We start from the raw sequence: 21,500 nt of genomic DNA, 5'->3' as shown, positions 1-21,500 counted from the left end.
ACACACTCACTCTCACACACTCACTCTCTCACACACTCACTCTCTCTCACACACTCACTCTCTCTCACACACTCACTCTCTCTCACACACTCACTCTCTCTCACACACTCACTCTCTCTCTCACACATGTGCATTTGTATTTATTATGGATCCCAATTCGCTGCTGCCTTCCTGCGGTCCAGCAAGTTGTAACATTTTAAAAAACATTACAATACCTTCATTACAGAATTCACAATACAGTGTGTGACCTCAGGCCCGTACTCCACTACCACATATCTACAACACATAATCCATGTTATCGTGTGTCTATGCATGTCTGTATTGCTTCACAGTCCCCCCCCTGTTCCATAAGGTGTGTATTTATGTTTATTTTTTAAAGTCTGATTCTACTGTTTGCATCAGTTACCTGATGTGGAATAGAGTTCCATGTAGTCACGGCTCTATGTAGAACTGTGGAATAGAGTTCCATGTAGTCACGGCTCTATGTAGAACTGTGGAATAGAGTTCCATGTAGTCATGGCTCTATGTGGTACTGTGGAATAGAGTTCCATGTAGTCACGGCTCTATGTAGTACTGTGGAATAGAGTTCCATGTAGTCGTGGCTCTATGTAGTACTGTGGAATAGAGTTCCATGTAGTCATGTCTCTATGTAGTACTGTGGAATAGAGTTCCATGTAGTCATGGCTCTATGTAGTACTGTAGAATAGAGTTCCATGTAGTCACGGCTCTATGTAGTACTGTGGAATAGAGTTCCATGTAGTCATGGCTCTATGTAGTACTGTGGAATAGAGTTCCATGTAGTCATGGCTCTATGTGGTACTGTGGAATAGAGTTCCATGTAGTCACGGCTCTATGTAGTACTGTGGAATAGAGTTCCATGTAGTCGTGGCTCTATGTAGTACTGTGGAATAGAGTTCCATGTAGTCGTGTCTCTATGTAGTACTGTGGAATAGAGTTCCATGTAGTCATGGCTCTATGTAGTACTGTGGAATAGAGTTCCATGTAGTCATGGCTCTATGTAGTACTGTGGAATAGAGTTCCATGTAGTCATGGCTCTATGTAGTACTGTGGAATAGAGTTCCATGTAGTCACGGCTCTATGTAGTACTGTGGAATAGAGTTCCATGTAGTCATGGCTCTATGTAGTACTGTGGAATAGAGTTCCATGTAGTCATGTCTCTATGTAGTACTGTGGAATAGAGTTCCATGTAGTCATGGCTCTATGTAGTACTGTGGAATAGAGTTCCATGTAGTCATGGCTCTATGTAGTACTGTGGAATAGAGTTCCATGTAGTCGTGTCTCTATGTAGTACTGTGGAATAGAGTTCCATGTAGTCGTGGCTCTATGTAGTACTGTGGAATAGAGTTCCATGTAGTCATGGCTCTATGTAGTACTGTGGAATAGAGTTCCATGTAGTCGTGGCTCTATGTAGTACTGTGGAATAGAGTTCCATGTAGTCATGTCTCTATGTAGTACTGTGGAATAGAGTTCCATGTAGTCATGGCTCTATGTAGTACTGTAGAATAGAGTTCCATGTAGTCATGGCTCTATGTAGTACTGTGGAATAGAGTTCCATGTAGTCATGTCTCTATGTAGTACTGTGGAATAGAGTTCCATGTAGTCATGGCTCTATGTAGTACTGTGGAATAGAGTTCCATGTAGTCGTGGCTCTATGTAGTACTGTGGAATAGAGTTCCATGTAGTCGTGGCTCTATGTAGTACTGTGGAATAGAGTTCCATGTAGTCATGGCTCTATGTAGTACTGTGGAATAGAGTTCCATGTAGTCATGGCTCTATGTAGTACTGTGGAATAGAGTTCCATGTAGTCGTGGCTCTATGTAGTACTGTGGAATAGAGTTCCATGTAGTCATGTCTCTATGTAGTACTGTGGAATAGAGTTCCATGTAGTCATGGCTCTATGTAGTACTGTAGAATAGAGTTCCATGTAGTCACGGCTCTATGTAGTACTGTGGAATAGAGTTCCATGTAGTCATGGCTCTATGTAGTACTGTGGAATAGAGTTCCATGTAGTCATGGCTCTATGTGGTACTGTGGAATAGAGTTCCATGTAGTCACGGCTCTATGTAGTACTGTGGAATAGAGTTCCATGTAGTCGTGGCTCTATGTAGTACTGTGGAATAGAGTTCCATGTAGTCGTGTCTCTATGTAGTACTGTGGAATAGAGTTCCATGTAGTCATGGCTCTATGTAGTACTGTGGAATAGAGTTCCATGTAGTCATGGCTCTATGTAGTACTGTGGAATAGAGTTCCATGTAGTCATGGCTCTATGTAGTACTGTGGAATAGAGTTCCATGTAGTCACGGCTCTATGTAGTACTGTGGAATAGAGTTCCATGTAGTCACGGCTCTATGTAGTACTGTGGAATAGAGTTCCATGTAGTCATGTCTCTATGTAGTACTGTGGAATAGAGTTCCATGTAGTCATGGCTCTATGTAGTACTGTGGAATAGAGTTCCATGTAGTCATGGCTCTATGTAGTACTGTGGAATAGAGTTCCATGTAGTCGTGTCTCTATGTAGTACTGTGGAATAGAGTTCCATGTAGTCGTGGCTCTATGTAGTACTGTGGAATAGAGTTCCATGTAGTCGTGGCTCTATGTAGTACTGTGGAATAGAGTTCCATGTAGTCGTGGCTCTATGTAGTACTGTGGAATAGAGTTCCATGTAGTCATGTCTCTATGTAGTACTGTGGAATAGAGTTCCATGTAGTCATGGCTCTATGTAGTACTGTAGAATAGAGTTCCATGTAGTCATGGCTCTATGTAGTACTGTGGAATAGAGTTCCATGTAGTCATGTCTCTATGTAGTACTGTGGAATAGAGTTCCATGTAGTCATGGCTCTATGTAGTACTGTGGAATAGAGTTCCATGTAGTCGTGGCTCTATGTAGTACTGTGGAATAGAGTTCCATGTAGTCGTGGCTCTATGTAGTACTGTGGAATAGAGTTCCATGTAGTCATGGCTCTATGTAGTACTGTGGAATAGAGTTCCATGTAGTCATGGCTCTATGTAGGACTGTGGAATAGAGTTCCATGTAGTCATGTCTCTATGTAGTACTGTGGAATAGAGTTCCATGTAGTCATGTCTCTATGTAGTACTGTGGAATAGAGTTCCATGTAGTCATGGCTCTATGTAGTACTGTGGAATAGAGTTCCATGTAGTCGTGGCTCTATGTAGTACTGTGGAATAGAGTTCCATGTAGTCATGGCTCTATGTAGTACTGTGCGCCTCCCATAGTCTGTTCTGGACTTGGGGACTGTGAAGAGACCTCTGGTGGCATGTCTTGTAGGGTATGTTGGGTGTCTGAGTGCTAGTCGTTTAAACAGATAGCTCAGTGTTTTCAACATGTCAATACCTCTCACAAATACAACTAGTGATGAAATCTATCTCTCCTCTACTTTGAGCCAGGAGAGATTGACGTGCATATTATTCATCTTTGCGCTCTGTGTACATCTAAGGCCCAGCCGTGCTGCTCTGTTCTGAGCCAATTGCAATTTTCTTAAGTCCCTCTTTCTGGCACCTGACCACACGACTAAACAGTAGTCAAGGTGTGACAAAACTAGGGCCTGTAGGACCTTCCTTGTTGATAGTGTTGTTAAGAAGGTAGAAACTAGGGCCTGTAGGACCTTCCTTGTTGGTAGTGTTGTTAAGAAGGTAGAAACTAGGGCCTGTAGGACCTGCCTTGTTGATAGTGCTGTTAAGAAGGTAGAAACTAGGGCCTGTAGGACCTGCCTTGTTGATAGTGCTGTTAAGAAGGTAGAAACTAGGGCCTGTAGGACCTGCCTTGTTGATAGTGCTGTTAAGAAGGTAGAAACTAGGGCCTGTAGGACCTGCCTTGTTGATAGTGCTGTTAAGAAGGTAGAAACTAGGGCCTGTAGGACCTGCCTTGTTGATAGTGCTGTTAAGATCCAGGCTATGAGGGGTGGCCCGTCCTCTTCTGGCTTTGCCGGGTGGAGATTATAACAGAACATGGCCAAGATGTTCGAACGTTCATAGATGACCAGCAGGGTCAGATAATAATAAACACAGTGGTTGATAGACAACAATCATTTTCACCTCTTCCACACTCACTTTACAGAATTCAAAAATGACAATTCTTGTCTTTCATAATTTGGTCAGATATACTTGGATGTGTAGTGTCAGCGTTTGTTGCTGGCATGTCTTCCCTAAATGTGCTAATCTTGCAAATTAAAAATCATTAAAGTAGTTGGCAAGTCGGTTTTGAAATGAATGAGCCATTTGATTAATTGAATGAAGGAGCAGAATTAGCTAATTTTCCCAAAGTTGTTTTTACTATCAATCTTTGTCATTTATCTTTGTTTCATAGTGTAGTTTCTTCTTGTTTTTATTCAGTTTAATCTCATGATTTGTCAACTTGCAGTTCGTTTGCCAATCGGTTGTGCAGCCAGACTTATTTGCCATCTCTTTGCCTCTTCCCTCTCAACCAAACACTTTTTAAATTCCTCATCAATCCAAGGGGATTTAACAGTTTTTACAGTCATTTTCTTAATGGGTGTTTATTAGTAACTGGAATAAGTAGTTTCTATATATGTGTCCAGGGTAGCGTCTGGTTGCTCCTCATTACACACCACAGACTAGCAGCGTCTGGTTGCTCCTCATTACACACCACAGACCAGCAGCGTCTGGTTGCTCCTCATTACACACCACAGACCAGCAGCGTCTGGTTGCTCCTCATTACACACCACAGACCAGCAGCGTCTGGTTGCTCCTCATTACACACCACAGACCAGCAGCGTCTGGTTGCTCCTCATTACACACCACAGACCAGCAGCGTCTGGTTGCTCCTCATTACACACCACAGACCAGCAGCGTCTGGTTGCTCCTCATTACACACCACAGACCAGCAGCGTCTGGTTGCTCCTCATTACACACCACAGACCAGCAGCGTCTGGTTGCTCCTCATTACACACCACAGACCAGCAGCGTCTGGTTGCTCCTCATTACACACCACAGACCAGCAGCGTCTGGTTGCTCCTCATTACTCACCACAGACCAGCAGCGTCTGGTTGCTCCTCATTACTCACCACAGACCAGCAGCGTCTGGTTGCTCCTCATTACACACCACAGACCAGCAGCGTCTGGTTGCTCCTCATTACACACCACAGACCAGCAGCGTCTGGTTGCTCCTCATTACACACCACAGACCAGCAGCGTCTGGTTGCTCCTCATTACACACCACAGACCAGCAGCGTCTGGTTGCTCCTCATTACACACCACAGACCAGCGTCTGGTTGCTCCTCATTACACACCACAGACCAGCAGCGTCTGGTTGCTCCTCATTACACACCACAGACCAGCAGCGTCTGGTTGCTCCTCATTACACACCACAGACCAGCAGCATCTGGTTGCTCCTCATTACACACCACAGACCAGCAGCGTCTGGTTGCTCCTCATTACACACCACAGACCAGCAGCGTCTGGTTGCTCCTCATTACACACCACAGACCAGCAAATATTATTTACATCATCAACATAGGAATCACTACAAGACGTATGACCTCTTCTACATTGTATTAGACCGACACATTACATATTTTCATCTCTGTCCTATCAGACTATGGTGACCCTGGATGAGACTGGAAGTGATCATGAGATGGAGGAAGTGCAGCCCAAGAAGTCTCCAGAACCAGCCCAGACCCGGCATGCTGACAACACAGGTACAGGTGTTTGTTGCAACAGAACTAGCCCAGACCCGGCACGCTGACAACACAGGTACAGGTGTTTGTTGCAACAGAACCAGCCCAGACCCGGCACACTGACAACACAGGTACAGGTATCTGTTAGATCAGAACCAGCCCAGACCCGGTACACTGACAATACAGGTATAGGTGTTTGTTGCAACAGAACCAGCCCAGACCCGGCACGCTGACAACACAGGTACAGGTATCTGTTAGATCAGAACCAGCCCAGACCCGGTACACTGACAATACAGGTATAGGTGTTTGTTGCAACAGAACCAGCCCAGACCCGGTACACTGACAACACAGGTAAAGGTGTTTGTTAGACCAGAGTGACTGTGTGTCTGTTAGACCAGAGTGACTGTGTGTCTGTTAGACCAGAGTGACTGTGTGTCTGTTAGACCAGAGTGACTGTGTGTCTGTTAGACCAGAGTGACTGTGTGTCTGTTAGACCAGAGTGACTGTGTGTCTGTTAGACCAGAGTGACTGTGTGTCTGTTAGACCAGAGTGACTGTGTGTCTGTTAGACCAGAGTGACTGTGTGTCTGTTAGACCAGAGTGACTGTGTGTCTGTTAGACCAGAGTGACTGTGTGTCTGTTAGACCAGAGTGACTGTGTGTCTGTTAGACCAGAGTGACTGTGTGTCTGTTAGACCAGAGTGACTGTGTGTCTGTTAGACCAGAGTGACTGTGTGTCTGTTAGACCAGAGTGACTGTGTGTCTGTTAGACCAGAGTGACTGTGTGTGTCTGTTAGACCAGAGTGACTGTGTGTATGTTAGACCAGAGTGACTGTGTGTGTCTGTTAGACCAGAGTGACTGTGTGTCTGTTAGGTCAGAGTGACTGTGTGTCAGAGTGACTGTGTGTCTGTTAGACCAGAGTGACTGTGTGTCTGTTAGACCAGAGCGACTGTGTGTGTCTGTTAGGTCAGAGCGACTGTGTGTGTCTGTTAGGTCAGAGCGACTGTGTGTGTCTGTTAGGTCAGAGCGACTGTGTGTGTCTGTTAGGTCAGAGCGACTGTGTGTCTGTTAGACCAGAGCGACACTGTGTGTCTGTTAGACCAGAGCGACTGTGTGTGTCTGTTAGACCAGAGCGACTGTGTGTGTCTGTTAGACCAGAGCGACTGTGTGTGTCTGTTAGACCAGAGCGACTGTGTGTCTGTTAGACCAGAGCGACTGTGTGTCTGTTAGACCAGAGCGACTGTGTGTCTGTTAGACCAGAGCGACTGTGTGTCTGTTAGACCAGAGCGACTGTGTGTCTGTTAGACCAGAGCGACTGTGTGTGTCTGTTAGACCAGAGCGACTGTGTGTCTGTTAGGTCAGAGCGACTGTGTGTCTGTTAGGTCAGAGCGACTGTGTGTCTGTTAGGTCAGAGCGACTGTGTGTCTGTTAGACCAGAGCGACTGTGTGTCTGTTAGGTCAGAGTGACACTGTGTGTCTGTTAGACCAGAGCGACTGTGTGTGTCTGTTAGACCAGAGCGACTGTGTGTCTGTTAGGTCAGAGCGACTGTGTGTCTGTTAGGTCAGAGCGACTGTGTGTCTGTTAGGTCAGAGCGACTGTGTGTCTGTTAGACCAGAGCGACTGTGTGTCTGTTAGACCAGAGCGACTGTGTGTCTGTTAGACCAGAGCGACTGTGTGTCTGTTAGACCAGAGTGACTGTGTGTGTCTGATGCGCTGGTTAACTCATAACCCGCAGTCCCTGTGGTTATATCCGTGGCATGCGGACGGGTTTAGGGGGGTTAGGGGGCATTAAATAGTGTGAGGGAGGGGGGGGGGTTAGGGGCATTAAATAGTGTGAGGGTGAAGGGGGGTTTAGGGGCATTAAATAGTGTGAGGGGGTTTAGGGGCATTAAATAGTGTGAGGGGGGTTTAGGGGCATTAAATAGTGTGAGGGGGGTTTAGGGGCATTAAATAGTGTGAGGGGGTTTAGGGGCATTAAATAGTGTGGGGGGGTTTAGGGCATTAAATAGTGTGAGGGTGGGGGTGGGGTTTAGGGGCATTAAAATAGTGTGTGAGGGGGGGTTTAGGGGCATTAAATAGTGTGAGGGGGGTTTAGGGGCATTAAATAGTGTGTTGGTGAGGGGGGTTAGGGGCATTAAATAGTGTGAGGGTGAAGGGGGTTAGGGGCATTAAATAGTGTGTGGGTGAAGGGGGTTAGGGGCATTAAATAGTGTGTTGGTGAAGGGGGGTTTAGGGGCATTAAATAGTGTGTGGGTGAAGGGGGTTTAGGGGCATTAAATAGTGTGTTGGTGAAGGGGGTTTAGGGGCATTAAATAGTGTGAGGGTGAAGGGGGTTTAGGGGCATTAAATAGTGTTGGTGAAGGGGGGTTTAGGGGCATTAAATAGTGTTGGTGAAGGGGGGTTTAGGGGACATTAAATAGTGTGTTGGTGAAGGGGGGTTAGGGGCATTAAATAGTGTGAGGGTGAAGGGGGTTAGGGACATTAAATAGTGTGTTGGTGAAGGGGGTTTAGGGACATTAAATAGTGTGTTGGTGAAGGGGGGAGTTAGGGGCATTAAATAATGTGAGGGGGTTAGGGACATTAAATAGTGTGAGGAAGGGGGGGTTTAGGGGCATTAAATAGTGTGTTGGTGAAGGGGGAGTTAGGGGCATTAAATATGTGATGTGGGGGGTTAGGGACATTAAATAGTGTGAGGGTGAAGGGGGGTTAGGGGACATTAAATAGTGTGAGGGTGAAGGGGGGTTAGGGGCATTAAATAGTGTGAGGGTGAAGGGGCGGGTTTAGGGGCATTAAATAGTGTGAGGGGGAGTTAGGGGCATTAAATAGTGTGAGGGGGTTTAGGGGCATTAAATAATGTGAGGGGGTTTAGGGGCATTAAATAGTGGGGAGGGGGGTTTAGGGGCATTAAATAGTGTGAGGGGGGTTTAGGGGCATTAAATAGTGTGAGGGGGTTTAGGGGCATTTAAAAATAGTGTGAGGGGGTTTAGGGGCATTAAATAGTGTGAGGGGGTTTAGGGGCATTAAATAGTGTGTGTGGGGGGTTAGGGGCATTAAATAGTGTGAGGGGGGTTAGGGGCATTAAATAGTGTGTTGGTGAAGGGGGTTTAGGGGCATTAAATAGTGTGTGGGTGAAGGGGGGTTTAGGGGCATTAAATAGTGTGAGGGTGAAGGGGGTTAGGGGCATTAAATAGTGTGAGGGTGGGGGTTTAGGGGCATTAAATAGTGTGTGGGGGGGGTTAGGGGCATTAAATAGTGTGAGGGGGTTTAGGGGCATTAAATAGTGTGAGGGGGTTTAGGGGCATTAAGTGTGTGAGGGGGGTTTAGGGGCATTAAATAGTGTGAGGGTGGGGTTTAGGGACATTAAATAGTGTGGGGGGTTTAGGGCATTAAATAGTGTGAGGGGGGTTAGGGGCATTAAATAGTGTGTGTGGGGGGTTAGGGCATTAAATAGTGTGAGTGGGGGTTAGGGGCATTAAATAGTGTGTTGGTGAAGGGGGGTTAGGGGCATTAAATAGTGTGTGGGTGAAGGGGGTTTAGGGGCATTAAATAGTGTGAGGGTGAAGGGGGGTTAGGGGCATTAAATAGTGTGAGGGTGAAGGGGGTTAGGGGCATTAAATAGTGTGTTGGTGAAGGGGGTTTAGGGGCATTAAATAGTGTGTTGTGAGGGGGGTTTAGGGGCATTAAATAGTGTGAGGGTGAAGGGGGGTTAGGGGCATTAAATAGTGTGTTGGTGAAGGGGGTTTAGGGGCATTAAATAGTGTGAGGGTGAAGGGGGGGTTAGGGGCATTAAATAGTGTGTTGGTGAAGGGGGGTTAGGGGCATTAAATAGTGTGAGGGTGAAGGGGGGTTAGGGGCATTAAATAGTGTGTGGGTGAAGGGGGTTAGGGGCATTAAATAGTGTTGGTGAAGGGGGGGGTTTAGGGGCATTAAATAGTGTGTTGGTGAAGGGGGGTTTAGGGGCATTAAATAGTGTGAGGGTGAAGGGGGGTTAGGGGCATTAAATAGTGTGTTGGTGAAGGGGGTTAGGGGCATTAAATAGTGTGAGGGGGGTTAGGGGCATTAAATAATGTGAGGGGGAGTTAGGGGCATTAAATAGTGTGAGGGGGGGTTAGGGGCATTAAATAATGTGAGGGGGGTTAGGGGCATTAAATAGTGTGTGTGGGGGTTTAGGGCATTAAATAGTGTGAGGGGGGGGGTTTAGGGGCATTAAATAGTGTGTGGGGGGGGTTAGGGGCATTAAATAGTGTGTGTGTGTGGGGGGTTTAGGGGCATTAAATAGTATGAGGGTGAAGGGGGGTTTAGGGGCATTAAATAGTGTGAGGGGGAGTTAGGGGCATTAAATAGTGTGAGGGGGGTTAGGGGCATTAAATAATGTGAGGGGGGGTTAGGGGCATTAAATAGTGTGTGTTGGTGAAGGGGTTTAGGGGCATTAAATAGTGTGAGGGGGGTTTAGGGGCATTAAATAGTGTGAGGGTGGGGGGTTAGGGGCATTAAATAGTGTGTGTGTGGGGGTTTAGGGGCATTAAATAGTATGAGGGGTGAAGGGGGTTTAGGGACATTAAATAGTGTGTTGGGTGAAGGGGGTTAGGGACATTAAATAGTGTGTTGGTGAAGGGGGTTTAGGTAATTAAATAGTGTGTGGGGGGGTTAGGGGCATTAAATAGTGTGTGGGGGGTTAGGGGCATTAAATAGTGTGTTAGGGGCATTAAATGTGTGGGGGGGTTAGGGGCATTAAATAGTGTGTGGGGGGTTAGGGGCATTAAATAGTGTGAGGGGGGTTAGGGGCATTAAATAGTGTGTGTGGGGGGCGGTTAGGGGCATTAAATAGTGTGTTGGTGAGGGGGGTTTAGGGGCATTAAATAGTGTGTTGGGGGGTTAGGGGCATTAAATAGTGTGAGGTGAAGGGGTTAGGGTCATTAAATAGTGTGAGGGGGGGTTAGGGGCATTAAATAGTGTGTGGGTGAAGGAGGGGGTTTAGGGGCATTAAATAGTGTGTTGGTGAAGGGGGGTTAAGGGGCATTAAATAGTGTGTTGGTGAAGGGGGGTTTAGGGGACATTAAATAGTGTGTTGGTGAAGGGGGTTAGGGGCATTAAATAGTGTGTGGGTGAAGGGGGGTTTAGGGCATTAAATAGTGTGTTGGTGAAGGGGGTTTAGGGGCATTAAATAGTGTGTTGGTGAAGGGGGTTTAGGGGCATTAAATAGTGTGAGGGTGAAGGGGGTTTAGGGGCATTAAATAGTGTGTTGGTGAAGGGGGTTTAGGGGCATTAAATAGTGTGTTGGTGAAGGGGGTTAGGGGCATTAAATAGTGTGTTGGGTGAAGAGGGGGGTTAGGGGCATTAAATAGTGTTAGGGGGTTTAGGGGCATTAAATAGTGTGTTGGTGAAGGGGTTTAGGGGCATTAAATAGTGTGTTGGGGGGGGTTAGGGGCATTAAATAGTGTGAGTGGGGGAGTTAGGGGCATTAAATAGTGTGGTAGTGCATTAAATAGTGTGTGAAGGGGTTTAGGGGCATTAATAGTGAGAAGGGTGGTTAGGGGCATTAAATAGTGTGTGAGTGGGGGTTAGGGGCATTAAATAGTGTGTTGGTGAAGGGGGGTTTAGGGCATTAAATAGTGTGTTGGTGAAGGGGGTTTAGGGGCATTAAATAGTGTGTTGGTGAAGGGGGGTTTAGGGCATTAAATAGTGTGTTGGTGAAGGGGGTTTAGGGGCATTAAATAGTGTGAGGGGTGAAGGGTTTAGGGGCATTAAATAGTGTGTTGGTGAAGGGGGTTAGGGGCATTAAATAGTGTGAGGGGGTTAGGGGCATTAAATAGTGTTTAGGGGGTTTAGGGGCATTAAATAGTGTGAGTGGGGGGGGTTAGGGGCATTAAAATAGTGAGGTGAAGGGGGGTTAGGGCATTAAATAGTGTGTGAAGGGGGTTAGGGGCATTAAATAGTGTGTTGTGGGGGGTTAGGGGCATTAAATAGTGTGTTGGTGAAGGTTAGGGGCATTAAATCGTGTGAGGGGGGTTAGGGGCATTAAATAGTGTGTTGGTGAAGGGGGGTTTAGGGGCATTAAATAGTGTGTTGGTGAAGGGGTGGGGTTAGGGGCATTAAATAGTGTGAGGGTGAAGGGGGTTTAGGGGCATTAAATAGTGTGAGGGTGAAGGGGGGTTAGGGGCATTAAATAGTGTGAGGTGAAGGGGTTAGGGGCATTAAATAGTGTGAGGGGGTTAGGGGCATTAAATAGTGTGTTGGTGAAGGGGGTTTAGGGGCATTAAATAGTGTGTTGGTGAAGGGGGGTTTAGGGGCATTAAATAGTGTGTTGGTGAAGGGGGTTAGGGGCATTAAATAGTGTGTTAGGAAAGGGGTTTAGGGTAATTAAATAGTGTGAGGGGGGTTAGGGGCATTAAATAGTGTGAGGTGGGGGGTTAGGGGCATTAAATAGTGTGAGGGGGTTAGGGGCATTAAATAGTGTTAGGGGCATGTGTGGGGGGTTAGGGGCATTAAATAGTGTGTTGGTGAGGGGGTTTAGGGGCATTAAATAGTGTGTTGGGGGGGTTTAGGGGCATTAAATAGTGTGAGGGTGAAGGGGGGTTTAGGGCATTAAATAGTGTGTTGGTGAAGGGGGGGTTTAGGGGCATTAAATAGTGTGTGGGTGAAGGGGGTTTAGGGCATTAAATAGTGTGTTGGTGAAGGGGGGTTAGGGACATTAAATAGTGTTAGTGGGGTTTAGGGCATTAAATAGTGTTTGGTGAAGGGGGTTTAGGGCATTAAATAGTGTGTTGGTGAAGGGGGGTTTAGGGGTAATTAAATAGTGTGAGGGGGTTAGGGGCATTAAATAGTGTGAGGTGGGGGGTTAGGGGCATTAAATAATGTGAGGGGGTTAGGGGCATTAAATAGTGTGTTGGTGAAGAAGGGGGGTTTAGGGCATTAAATAGTGTGTGGGGGTTAGGGGCATTAAATAGTGTGAGGTGGGGGTTAGGGGCATTAAATAGTGTGAGGGGGGGTTAGGGGCATTAAATAGTGTGTGTGGGGGGGTAAGGGGCATTAATAGTGTGGGGGGTTAGGGGCATTAAATAGTGTGTTGGTGAAGGGGGGTTAGGGGCATTAAATAGTGTTAGGGGTTTAGGGGCATTAAATAGTGTGAGGGGGTTAGGGGCATTAAATAGTGTGAGATGGGGGTTAGGGGCATTAAATAGTGTGAGATGAAGGGGGGTTAGGGGCATTAAATAGTGTGTTAGGGGTGAAGGGGGTTTAGGGTCATTAAATAGTGTGTTGGTGAAGGGGGTTTAGGGGCATTAAATAGTGTGTTGGTGGGGGTTAGGGGCATTAAATAGTGTTAGGGGGTTTAGGGGCATTAAATAGTGTGTGGTGGGGGTTTAGGGGCATTAAATAGTGTGTGGGGGTGCATTAAAAGTGGGGGGGTTAGGGGGCATTAAATAGTGTTAGGGGGTTTAGGGGCATTAAATAGTGTTAGGGGGTTTAGGGGCATTAAATAGTGTGAGGTGGGGGGTTAGGGGCATTAAATAGTGTGAGGGGGTTAGGGGCATTAAATAGTGTGTTGGGGGGTAAGGGCATTAATAGTGTGAGGGGGTTAGGGGCATTAAATAGTGTGGGTGAAGGGGGGGTTAGGGGCATTAAATAGTGTGAGGTGAAGGGGGTTTAGGGGCATTAAATAGTGTGAGGTGGGGGGGTTAGGGGCATTAAATAGTGTGAGGGGGGTTTAGGGGCATTAAATAGTGTGTGTGGGGGGGTAGGGGCATTAATAGTGTGGGGGGGTTTAGGGGCATTAAATAGTGTGTTGGTGAAGGGGGGTTAGGGGCATTAAATAGTGTTAGGGGTTTAGGGGCATTAAATAGTGTGAGGGGGTTTAGGGGCATTAAATAGTGTGAGATGTGGGGGTTAGGGGCATTAAATAGTGTGTGAGATGGGGGGTTTAGGGCATTAAATAGTGTGGGGTGAAGGGGGTTTAGGGTCATTAAATAGTGTGTTGGTGAAGGGGGTTTAGGGGCATTAAATAGTGTGTTGGTGAAGGGGGTTAGGGGCATTAAATAGTGTTAGGGGGTTTAGGGGCATTAAATAGTGTGAGGGGGTTAGGGGCATTAAATAGTGTGAGGTGGGGGTTAGGGGCATTAAATAGTGTGAGGGGGGTTAGGGGCATTAAATAGTGTGTGGGGGGGTTAGGGGCATTAAATAGTGTGAGGGGGTGGTTAGGGGCATTAAATAGTGTGAGTGGGGGTTTAGGGGCATTAAATAGTGTGAGGGGGTGAAGGGGGGTTTAGGGGCATTAAATAGTGTGTTGGTGAGGGGGTTTAGGGGCATTAAATAGTGTGTTGGTGAAGGGGGTTTAGGGGCATTAAATAGTGTGGGTGAAGGGGGGTTTAGGGGGCATTAAATAGTGTGAGGGTGAAGGGGGTTAGGGGCATTAAATAGTGTGTTGGTGAAGGGGGGGGTTTAGGGGCATTAAATAGTGTGTTGGTGAAGGGGGTTTAGGGGCATTAAATAGTGTTGAAGGGGTTTAGGGGCATTAAATAGTGTGAGGGGGGTTAGGGGCATTAAATAGTGTGTGAAGGGGGTTAGGGGCATTAAATAGTGTGTTGGTGAAGGGGGTTTAGGGGCATTAAATAGTGTGTTGGTGAAGGGGGTTTAGGGGCATTAAATAGTGTGTTGGTGAAGGGGGTTTAGGGGCATTAAATAGTGTGTTGGTGAAGGGGGTTAGGGGCATTAAATAGTGTGAGGTGAAGGGGGTTTAGGGGCATTAAATAGTGTGAAGGGGGTTAGGGGCATTAAATAGTGTGTTGGTGAAGGGGGGTTAGGGGCATTAAATAGTGTGAGGGGTTAGGGGCATTAAATAGTGTGTTGTGGGGGGTTAGGGGCATTAAATAGTGAGGTGGGGGGTTTAGGGGCATTAAATAGTGTTTGGGGGGTTTAGGGGCATTAAATAGTGTGAGGGTGAAGGGGGTTAGGGGCATTAAATAGTGTGTTGGTGAAGGGGGGTTTAGGGGCATTAAATAGTGTGTTGGTGAAGGGGGTTTAGGGGCATTAAATAGTGTGGTTGAAGGGGGGTTTAGGGGCATTAAATAGTGTGTGAGGGTGAAGGGGGTTTAGGGGCATTAAATAGTGTGTTGGTGAAGGGGGTTTAGGGGCATTAAATAGTATGTTGGTGAAGGGGGGTTTAGGGGCATTAAATAGTGTTAGGGGGTTTAGGGGCATTAAATAGTTTTGGTGGGGGTTTAGGGGCATTAAATAGTGTGGTGGGGGTTAGGGGCATTAAATAGTGTGAGGAAGGGGGTTAGGGGCATTAAATAGTGTGTTGGTGAAGGGGGTTTAGGGGCATTAAATAGTGTTGGTGAAGGGGGTTTAGGGGCATTAAATAGTGTTGGTGAAGGGGTTTAGGGGCATTAAATAGTGTGTTGGGGGGGTTAGGGGCATTAAATAGTGTGTGTGGGGGGTTAGGGGCATTAAATAGTGTGAGGTGGGGGGGTTTAGGGCATTAAATAGTGAGGGGGGGGGTTAGGGGCATTAAATAGGGGGTTTAGGGGCATTAAATAGTGTGTGTGGGGGGTTAGGGGCATTAAATAGTGTGGTGAAGGGGGTTAGGGGCATTAAATAGTGTGAGGGGGGTTAGGGGCATTAAATAGTGTGTTGGTGGGGGTTAGGGGCATTAAATAGTGTGAAGGGGTTAGGGGCATTAAATAGTGTGAGGGGGTTAGGGGCATTAAATAGTGTGTTGGTGAAGGGGGTTTAGGGACATTAAATAGTGTGAGGGTGAAGGGGGTTTAGGGGCATTAAATAGTGTGAGGGTGAAGGAGGGGGTTTAGGGGCATTAAAATAGTGTGAGGGTGAAGGGGGGTTTAGGGCATTAAATAGTGTGTTGGTGAAGGGGGGGTTTAGGGGCATTAAATAGTGTGTTGGTGAAGGGGGGTTTAGGGGCATTAAATAGTGTGTTGGTGAAGGGGGTTAGGGGCATTAAATAGTGTGTTGGTGAAGGGGGGTTTAGGGGCATTAAATAGTGTGTTGGTGAAGGTGAAGGGGGTTAGGGACATTAAATAGTGTGTTGGTGAAGGGGGTTAGGGGCATTAAATAGTGTGTAGGGTGAAGTGGGGGAAGGGGGGTTTAGGGGCATTAAATAGTGTGTTGGTGAAGGGGGTTTAGGGGCATTAAATAGTGTGTTGGTGAAGGGGGTTAGGGGCATTAAATAGTGTGTTGGTGAAGGGGGGTTTAGGGGCATTAAATAGTGTTGGTGAGGGGGTTTAGGGACATTAAATAGTGTGTTGGTGAAGGGGGTTAGGGGCATTAAATAGTGTGTGGGTGAAGGGGGGTTTAGGGGCATTAAATAGTGTGTTGGTGAAGGGGGGGTTTAGGGGCATTAAATAGTGTGTTGGTGGGTGAAGGGGGTTTAGGGGCATTAAATAGTGTGTTGGTGAAGGGGGTTAGGGGCATTAAATAGTGTGTTGGTGAAGGGGGACATTAAATAGTTAGGGGCATTAAATAGTGTGTTGGTGAAGGGGGTTTAGGGGCATTAAATAGTGTGTTTGGGTGAAGGGGGTTTAGGGGCATTAAATAGTGTGTTGGTGAAGGGGGTTTAGGGGCATTAAATAGTGTGTTGGTGAAGGGGGTTAGGGGCATTAAATAGTGTGTTGGTGAAGGGGGTTTAGGGGCATTAAATAGTGTGTTGGTGAAGGGGGTTAGGGGCATTAAATAGTGTGTTGGTGAAGGGGGTTAGGGGCATTAAATAGTGTGTTGGTGAAGGGGGTTTAGGGGCATTAAATAGTGTGTTGGTGAAGGGGGTTAGGGGCATTAAATAGTGTGTGGGTGAAGGGGGTTTAGGGGCATTAAATAGTGTGTTGGTGAAGGGGGTTTAGGGGCATTAAATAGTGTGTTGGTGAAGGGGGTTTAGGGGCATTAAATAGTGTTGGTGAAGGGGGTTTAGGGGCATTAAATAGTGTGTTGGTGAAGGGGGGTTAGGGGCATTAAATAGTGTGTTGGTGAAGGGGGTTTAGGGGCATTAAATAGTGTGTTGGTGAAGGGGGGTTAGGGGCATTAAATAGTGTGTTGGTGAAGGGGGGTTTAGGGGCATTAAATAGTGTGTTGGTGAAGGGGGGTTTAGGGGCATTAAATAGTGTGTTGGTGAAGGGGGTTTAGGGGCATTAAATAGTGTGTTGGTGAAGGGGGGTTTAGGGGCATTAAATAGTGTGTTGGTGAAGGGGGTTTAGGGGCATTAAATAGTGTGTTGGTGAAGGGGGTTTAGGGGCATTAAATAGTGTGTGGGTGAAGGGGGTTTAGGGGCATTAAATAGTGTGTTGGTGAAGGGGGGGGTTAGGGGCATTAAATAGTGTGTGGGTGAAGGGGTTTAGGGCATTAAATAGTGTGTTGGTGAAGGGGGTTTAGGGGCATTAAATAGTGTGTTGGTGAAGGGGGGTTTAGGGGCATTAAATAGTGTGAGGGTGAAGGGGGGTTTTAGGGGCATTAAATAGTGTGGTGAAGTGAGGGGGTTTAGGGGCATTAAATAGTGTGTTGGTGAAGGGGGGGGTTTTTAGGGGCATTAAATAGTGTGTGGGTGAAGGGTTTAGGGACATTAAATAGTGTGTGTGGGTGAAGGGTTTAGGGACATTAAATAGTGTGTGTGGGTGAAGGGTTTAGGGACATTAAATAGTGTGTGTGGGTGGCGTGCTGGTTGAATAAAGAGAACAATGTGTATCATATAACTAATATCTAGAGGCCATATCGAGGTTTTCTTTCCTTCTTTTCATCTGGCAGCATCTGAGTCTTCATCTTTAACTGTACCAGATGCTTTTGGGCAGAAAGTGAATGTCAGTTTAATTCAAGCCGAGAAAAGTTGCAAAATGGAGAGTTGAAAATAAATGTTGAATGAAAAACGTACTGCACAGCACACTTTCTATACATTTACATTTACATTTAAGTCATTTAGCAGACGCTCTTATCCTATATTTTGCAGGTTAGGGTCAATTACGGTCCTCAGATTCACTTTATCACATGCAGGGCATTGGGAAAGTTGTTCAGTCCCCTTGACTTTTTCCACATTTTGTTACGTTACAGCCTCATTCTAAAAATGTATTAAATGTTTTTCCTCATCAATCACAATACCCTGTAATGACATCACAATACTCTACAATACTCCATAATGACGTCACAATACTCCATAATGACATCACAACAGAACTAAATGAAAAGAGGTTTTTAGACATTTTTGCTACAGAAATACATTATTTACATATTGTAAGTATTCAGACCCTTTGCTATGAGACTCTAAATTGAGCTCAGGTGCATCCTGTTTCCATTGAGCATCCTTGAGATGTTTCTACAACTTGATTGGAGTCCAACTGTGGTAAATTAAATTGATTGGACATGATTTGGAAAGGTACACACCTGTCACCTGCCACAGTTGACAGTGCATCTCAGAGCAAAACCAAGCCATGAGGTCGAAGGAATTCTCCGTAGAGACCCGAGACATGATTGTGTTGAGACACAGATCTGGGGAAGGGTACCAAAACGTTCCTGCAGCATTGAAAGGTCCCCAAGAACACAGAGGCCTCCATCATTCTTAAATGGAAGAAGTTTGGAACCAGCAAGACTCTTCCTAGAGCTGGCCTCCCGGCCAAACTGAGCAATCGGAGGAGAAGGGCCTTGGTCAGGGAGGTGATCAAGAACCCGATGGTCACTCTGACGGAGCTCCAGACTTCCTCTGTGGAGATGGGAGAACTTTCCAGAAGGACAACCATCTCTGCTGCACTCCACCAATCAGGCCTTTAGGGCAGAGTGGCCAGACGGAAGACACTCCTCAGTAAAAGGCACATGGCAGCCCGCTTGGAGTTTGCCAAAAGACACCTAAATAATTTCAGACCATGAGAAATAAGACTCTCCGGTCTGATGAAACCAAGATTGAACTCTTTGGCCTGAATGCCAAGCGTCATGTCTGGAGGAAACCTGGCACCATCCCTACGGTGAAGCATGGTGGTGGCAGTATCATGCTGTGGGGATGTTTTTCAGCGGCAGGGACTGGGAGACTAGTCAGGATCAAGGGAAAGATGAACAGAGCAAAGTACAGAGAGATCCTTGATGAAAACCTGCTCCAGAGCGCTCAGGACCTCAGACTGGGGTGAAGGTTCACCTTCCAACAGGACTACGACTCTAAGCACACAGCCAAGACAATGCAAGAGTGGCTTCGGGACTCTGAATGTCCTTGAGTGGCCCAGCCGGAACCCGGACTTGAACCCCATCGAACATCTCTGGAGAGACCTGAAAATAGCTGTGCAGCGACGCTCCCCATCTAACCTGACAGAGCTTGAGAAGATCTGCAGAGAAGAATGGGAGCAACTCCCCAAATACAGGTGTGCCAAGCTTGTAGCGTCATACCCAAGAAGACTCGAGGCTGTAATCGCTGCCAAAGGTGCTTCAACACAGTACTGAGTAAAGGGTCTGAATACTTTTTAAGTAAATGTGATATTTCAGTGTTTTATATTTAATACATTTGCAAACATTTCTAGGAAAATGTTTTTGCTTTGTCATTATGGGGTATTGTGTTTAGATGGATGAAGGAAAAAAACAATTTGATACATTTTAGAATAAGGCTGTAAAGTTACAAAATGTGAATAAAGTTGTGGGTCTGAATACTTTCCGAATGCGCTGTACATCTGAATTTACATCTGAACTCATCCCTCTCTCTCTCTCCTCCTCTCTCCTCTCTCTCTCTCTGCCTCCCTCTCTCCTCCTCCCTCCTTCCTCCTCTCTCTCCTCCTCTCCCTCTCTCCTCCTCCCTCCTCTCTCTCTCTCCTCCTCCCTCCTCTCTCTCTCCTCTCTCTCTCCTCCTCCCTCTCTCCTCCCTCCTCTCTCCTCCTCTCCCTCCTCTCCTCTCCAGGTGAGGACTTTGTGGTTTCTGAGGCAGGGTTGTTCTGTAAGCTGTGTTCTCTGTCTGTGAGTGAAGACAAGAAGACCCACTGCAGCAGTCTACAGCACTGTCAGAACATGCAGGTATAAACATCATTATTCCGGTCGGTCGGTCGGCTAGCTAGTGGGTTAGCTAGTGGGTTAGTGGGTTAGCTAGTGGGTTAGCTAGTGGGTTAGCTAGCTAGTGGGTTAGTGGGTTAGGTAGTGGGTTAGTGGGTTAGCTAGCTAGTGGGTTAGTGGGTTAGCTAGCTAGTGGGTTAGTGGGTTAGCTAGCTAGTGGGTTAGCTAGCTAGTGGGTTAGCTAGTGGGTTAGTGGGTTAGCTAGCTAGTGGGTTAGTTACTCAACTAGGGGTCTGTGGAGATACTGCAGGATAAACACATTTTGAATAACTACAGTATGTATTGAATATCTACTGTTAGCTACTGTTAGTTTCTGTGTATTCTGGGGATTATTTCACTAAAGCTAATTGACAAATGACTTCCCTTCTGTCTTCACATCCCCCTCTCTCTCCCTTCCTCCCTCCCTCCCTCCCTCCCTCCCGCTCTCTCTCCCTTCCTCTCTCTCTCCCTTCCTCTCTCTCCCTTCTCCTATCCCTCTCTCTCTCCCCCTCCCTTCCTCTCCCCCTCCCTTCCTCTCTCTCTCCCTTCCTCTCTCTCTCCCTTCCTCTCTCTCCCTTCTCCTATCCCTCTCTCTCTCCCCCTCCCTCTCCTTCTCTCCCTTCCTCCCCCTCTCTCTCTCCCTTCCTCTCTCTCTCGCTTCCTCTCTCTCTCGCTTCCTCTCTCTCTCCCTTCCTCCCTCCCCCTCTCTCTTCCCCCCTCTCTCTATCCCTCTCCCTCGCTCCCTCTCTCTCCCTTGTCCTCTCCCTCCCTGTCCAGAAACATTACCCGAAGCATCAGAAGCAACAAGCAGGAGGTTCTAGCCAAGGCTCCGCCTCCAAGTGACCCCTGACCACACCCCTGGGTGTGTCTAAAATGTGACCATTTCCCCAGTGCTCTGGTTGATAGATAGGGCTCTACTATAATAGGGTGATAGAGTGCAGTTTGATATTTCAGCTGGTCTAGGATCAGGTCCCCCATGTTCATATTGTCTTATTCATTATGATTTAAAAGGTGAAACTGGTCCTGGATCAGCCCTCTCTACGTGGATATCGGGTCCAATATGACACAGATTTTAGATTCATTTGTTTTGTTAGCTTTTTTTGGGGGTGGATTTAAATATCATTAAACTGTTTAATTAAATTTAAGTAACTCAGTCAGCAGAGACCAGACATAATGTATGTATACGGAGAAAGTAATAAATGTAGTTTTTATTACGAACACTGTGTTGTCTGGTGAATGACTTGATAACATGGCAGAACCGTGTATCACCGGCAGTTTGAATCCGTGGTGAAGAGGATCCTGGGTCGTATTCATCCGTGGTGAAGAGGATCCTGGGTCGTATTCATCCGTGGTGAAGAGGATCCTGGGTCGTATTCATCCGTGGTGAAGAGGATCCTGGGTCGTATTCATCCGTGGTGAAGAGGATCCTGGGTCGTATTTATCCGTGGAAACAATGGAGGCTTGCACCAAATTATTTAAAAAAATCTTAAACACAGAAATGATACCAAAAAATAATTTACTAATTTACTCGTGATTCATTAAACAATATTTTTGAAAAAGGAACAATGGAGGCTTGCAAATCAATACTGTAAAAATTATTTTTAAAAATCTTAAACACAGAAATGATACCAAAAAATAATTTACTAATTTACTCGTGATTATTACTGAAACAAGTGTGAAATATAAAGATCTTACACTTCAGTGTTATGATGTAAAATGCGTTGGATATTATTCATCCTAACGTAACGCTCGTCTGAAGAAGAGGACCAAAGCGCACCGTGGTTCGTGTTCATGATTATTTATTCAAACTGAACACTGAAACAAAACAACAAAAAT

General features: G+C 46.4%; 1 protein-coding gene across 1 annotated transcript in view; it reads left to right on the top strand.

Moving 5' to 3' along the window:
• The window catches only part of LOC115124556 (zinc finger protein 638-like), a 64,204-nt gene extending 43,322 nt beyond the window's left edge, over window positions 1-20,882 (top strand). Inside the window, exons 17-19 of the mRNA XM_065021159.1 lie at window positions 5,594-5,696; window positions 19,537-19,649; window positions 20,442-20,882. Of these exons, the coding sequence (XP_064877231.1) occupies window positions 5,594-5,696; window positions 19,537-19,649; window positions 20,442-20,507 (282 nt within the window). The 3' untranslated portion in view covers window positions 20,508-20,882. The remainder of the gene's footprint in view (window positions 1-5,593; window positions 5,697-19,536; window positions 19,650-20,441) is intronic.
• Window positions 20,883-21,500: the final 618 nt, after the last annotated feature.

This window comes from Oncorhynchus nerka, linkage group LG8, assembly GCF_034236695.1.
Source record: "Oncorhynchus nerka isolate Pitt River linkage group LG8, Oner_Uvic_2.0, whole genome shotgun sequence".
Taxonomy (NCBI): domain Eukaryota; kingdom Metazoa; phylum Chordata; class Actinopteri; order Salmoniformes; family Salmonidae; genus Oncorhynchus; species Oncorhynchus nerka.
Note: the sequence above shows the minus strand (reverse complement) of the source record. Positions and strands in the feature narration are given on the sequence as shown.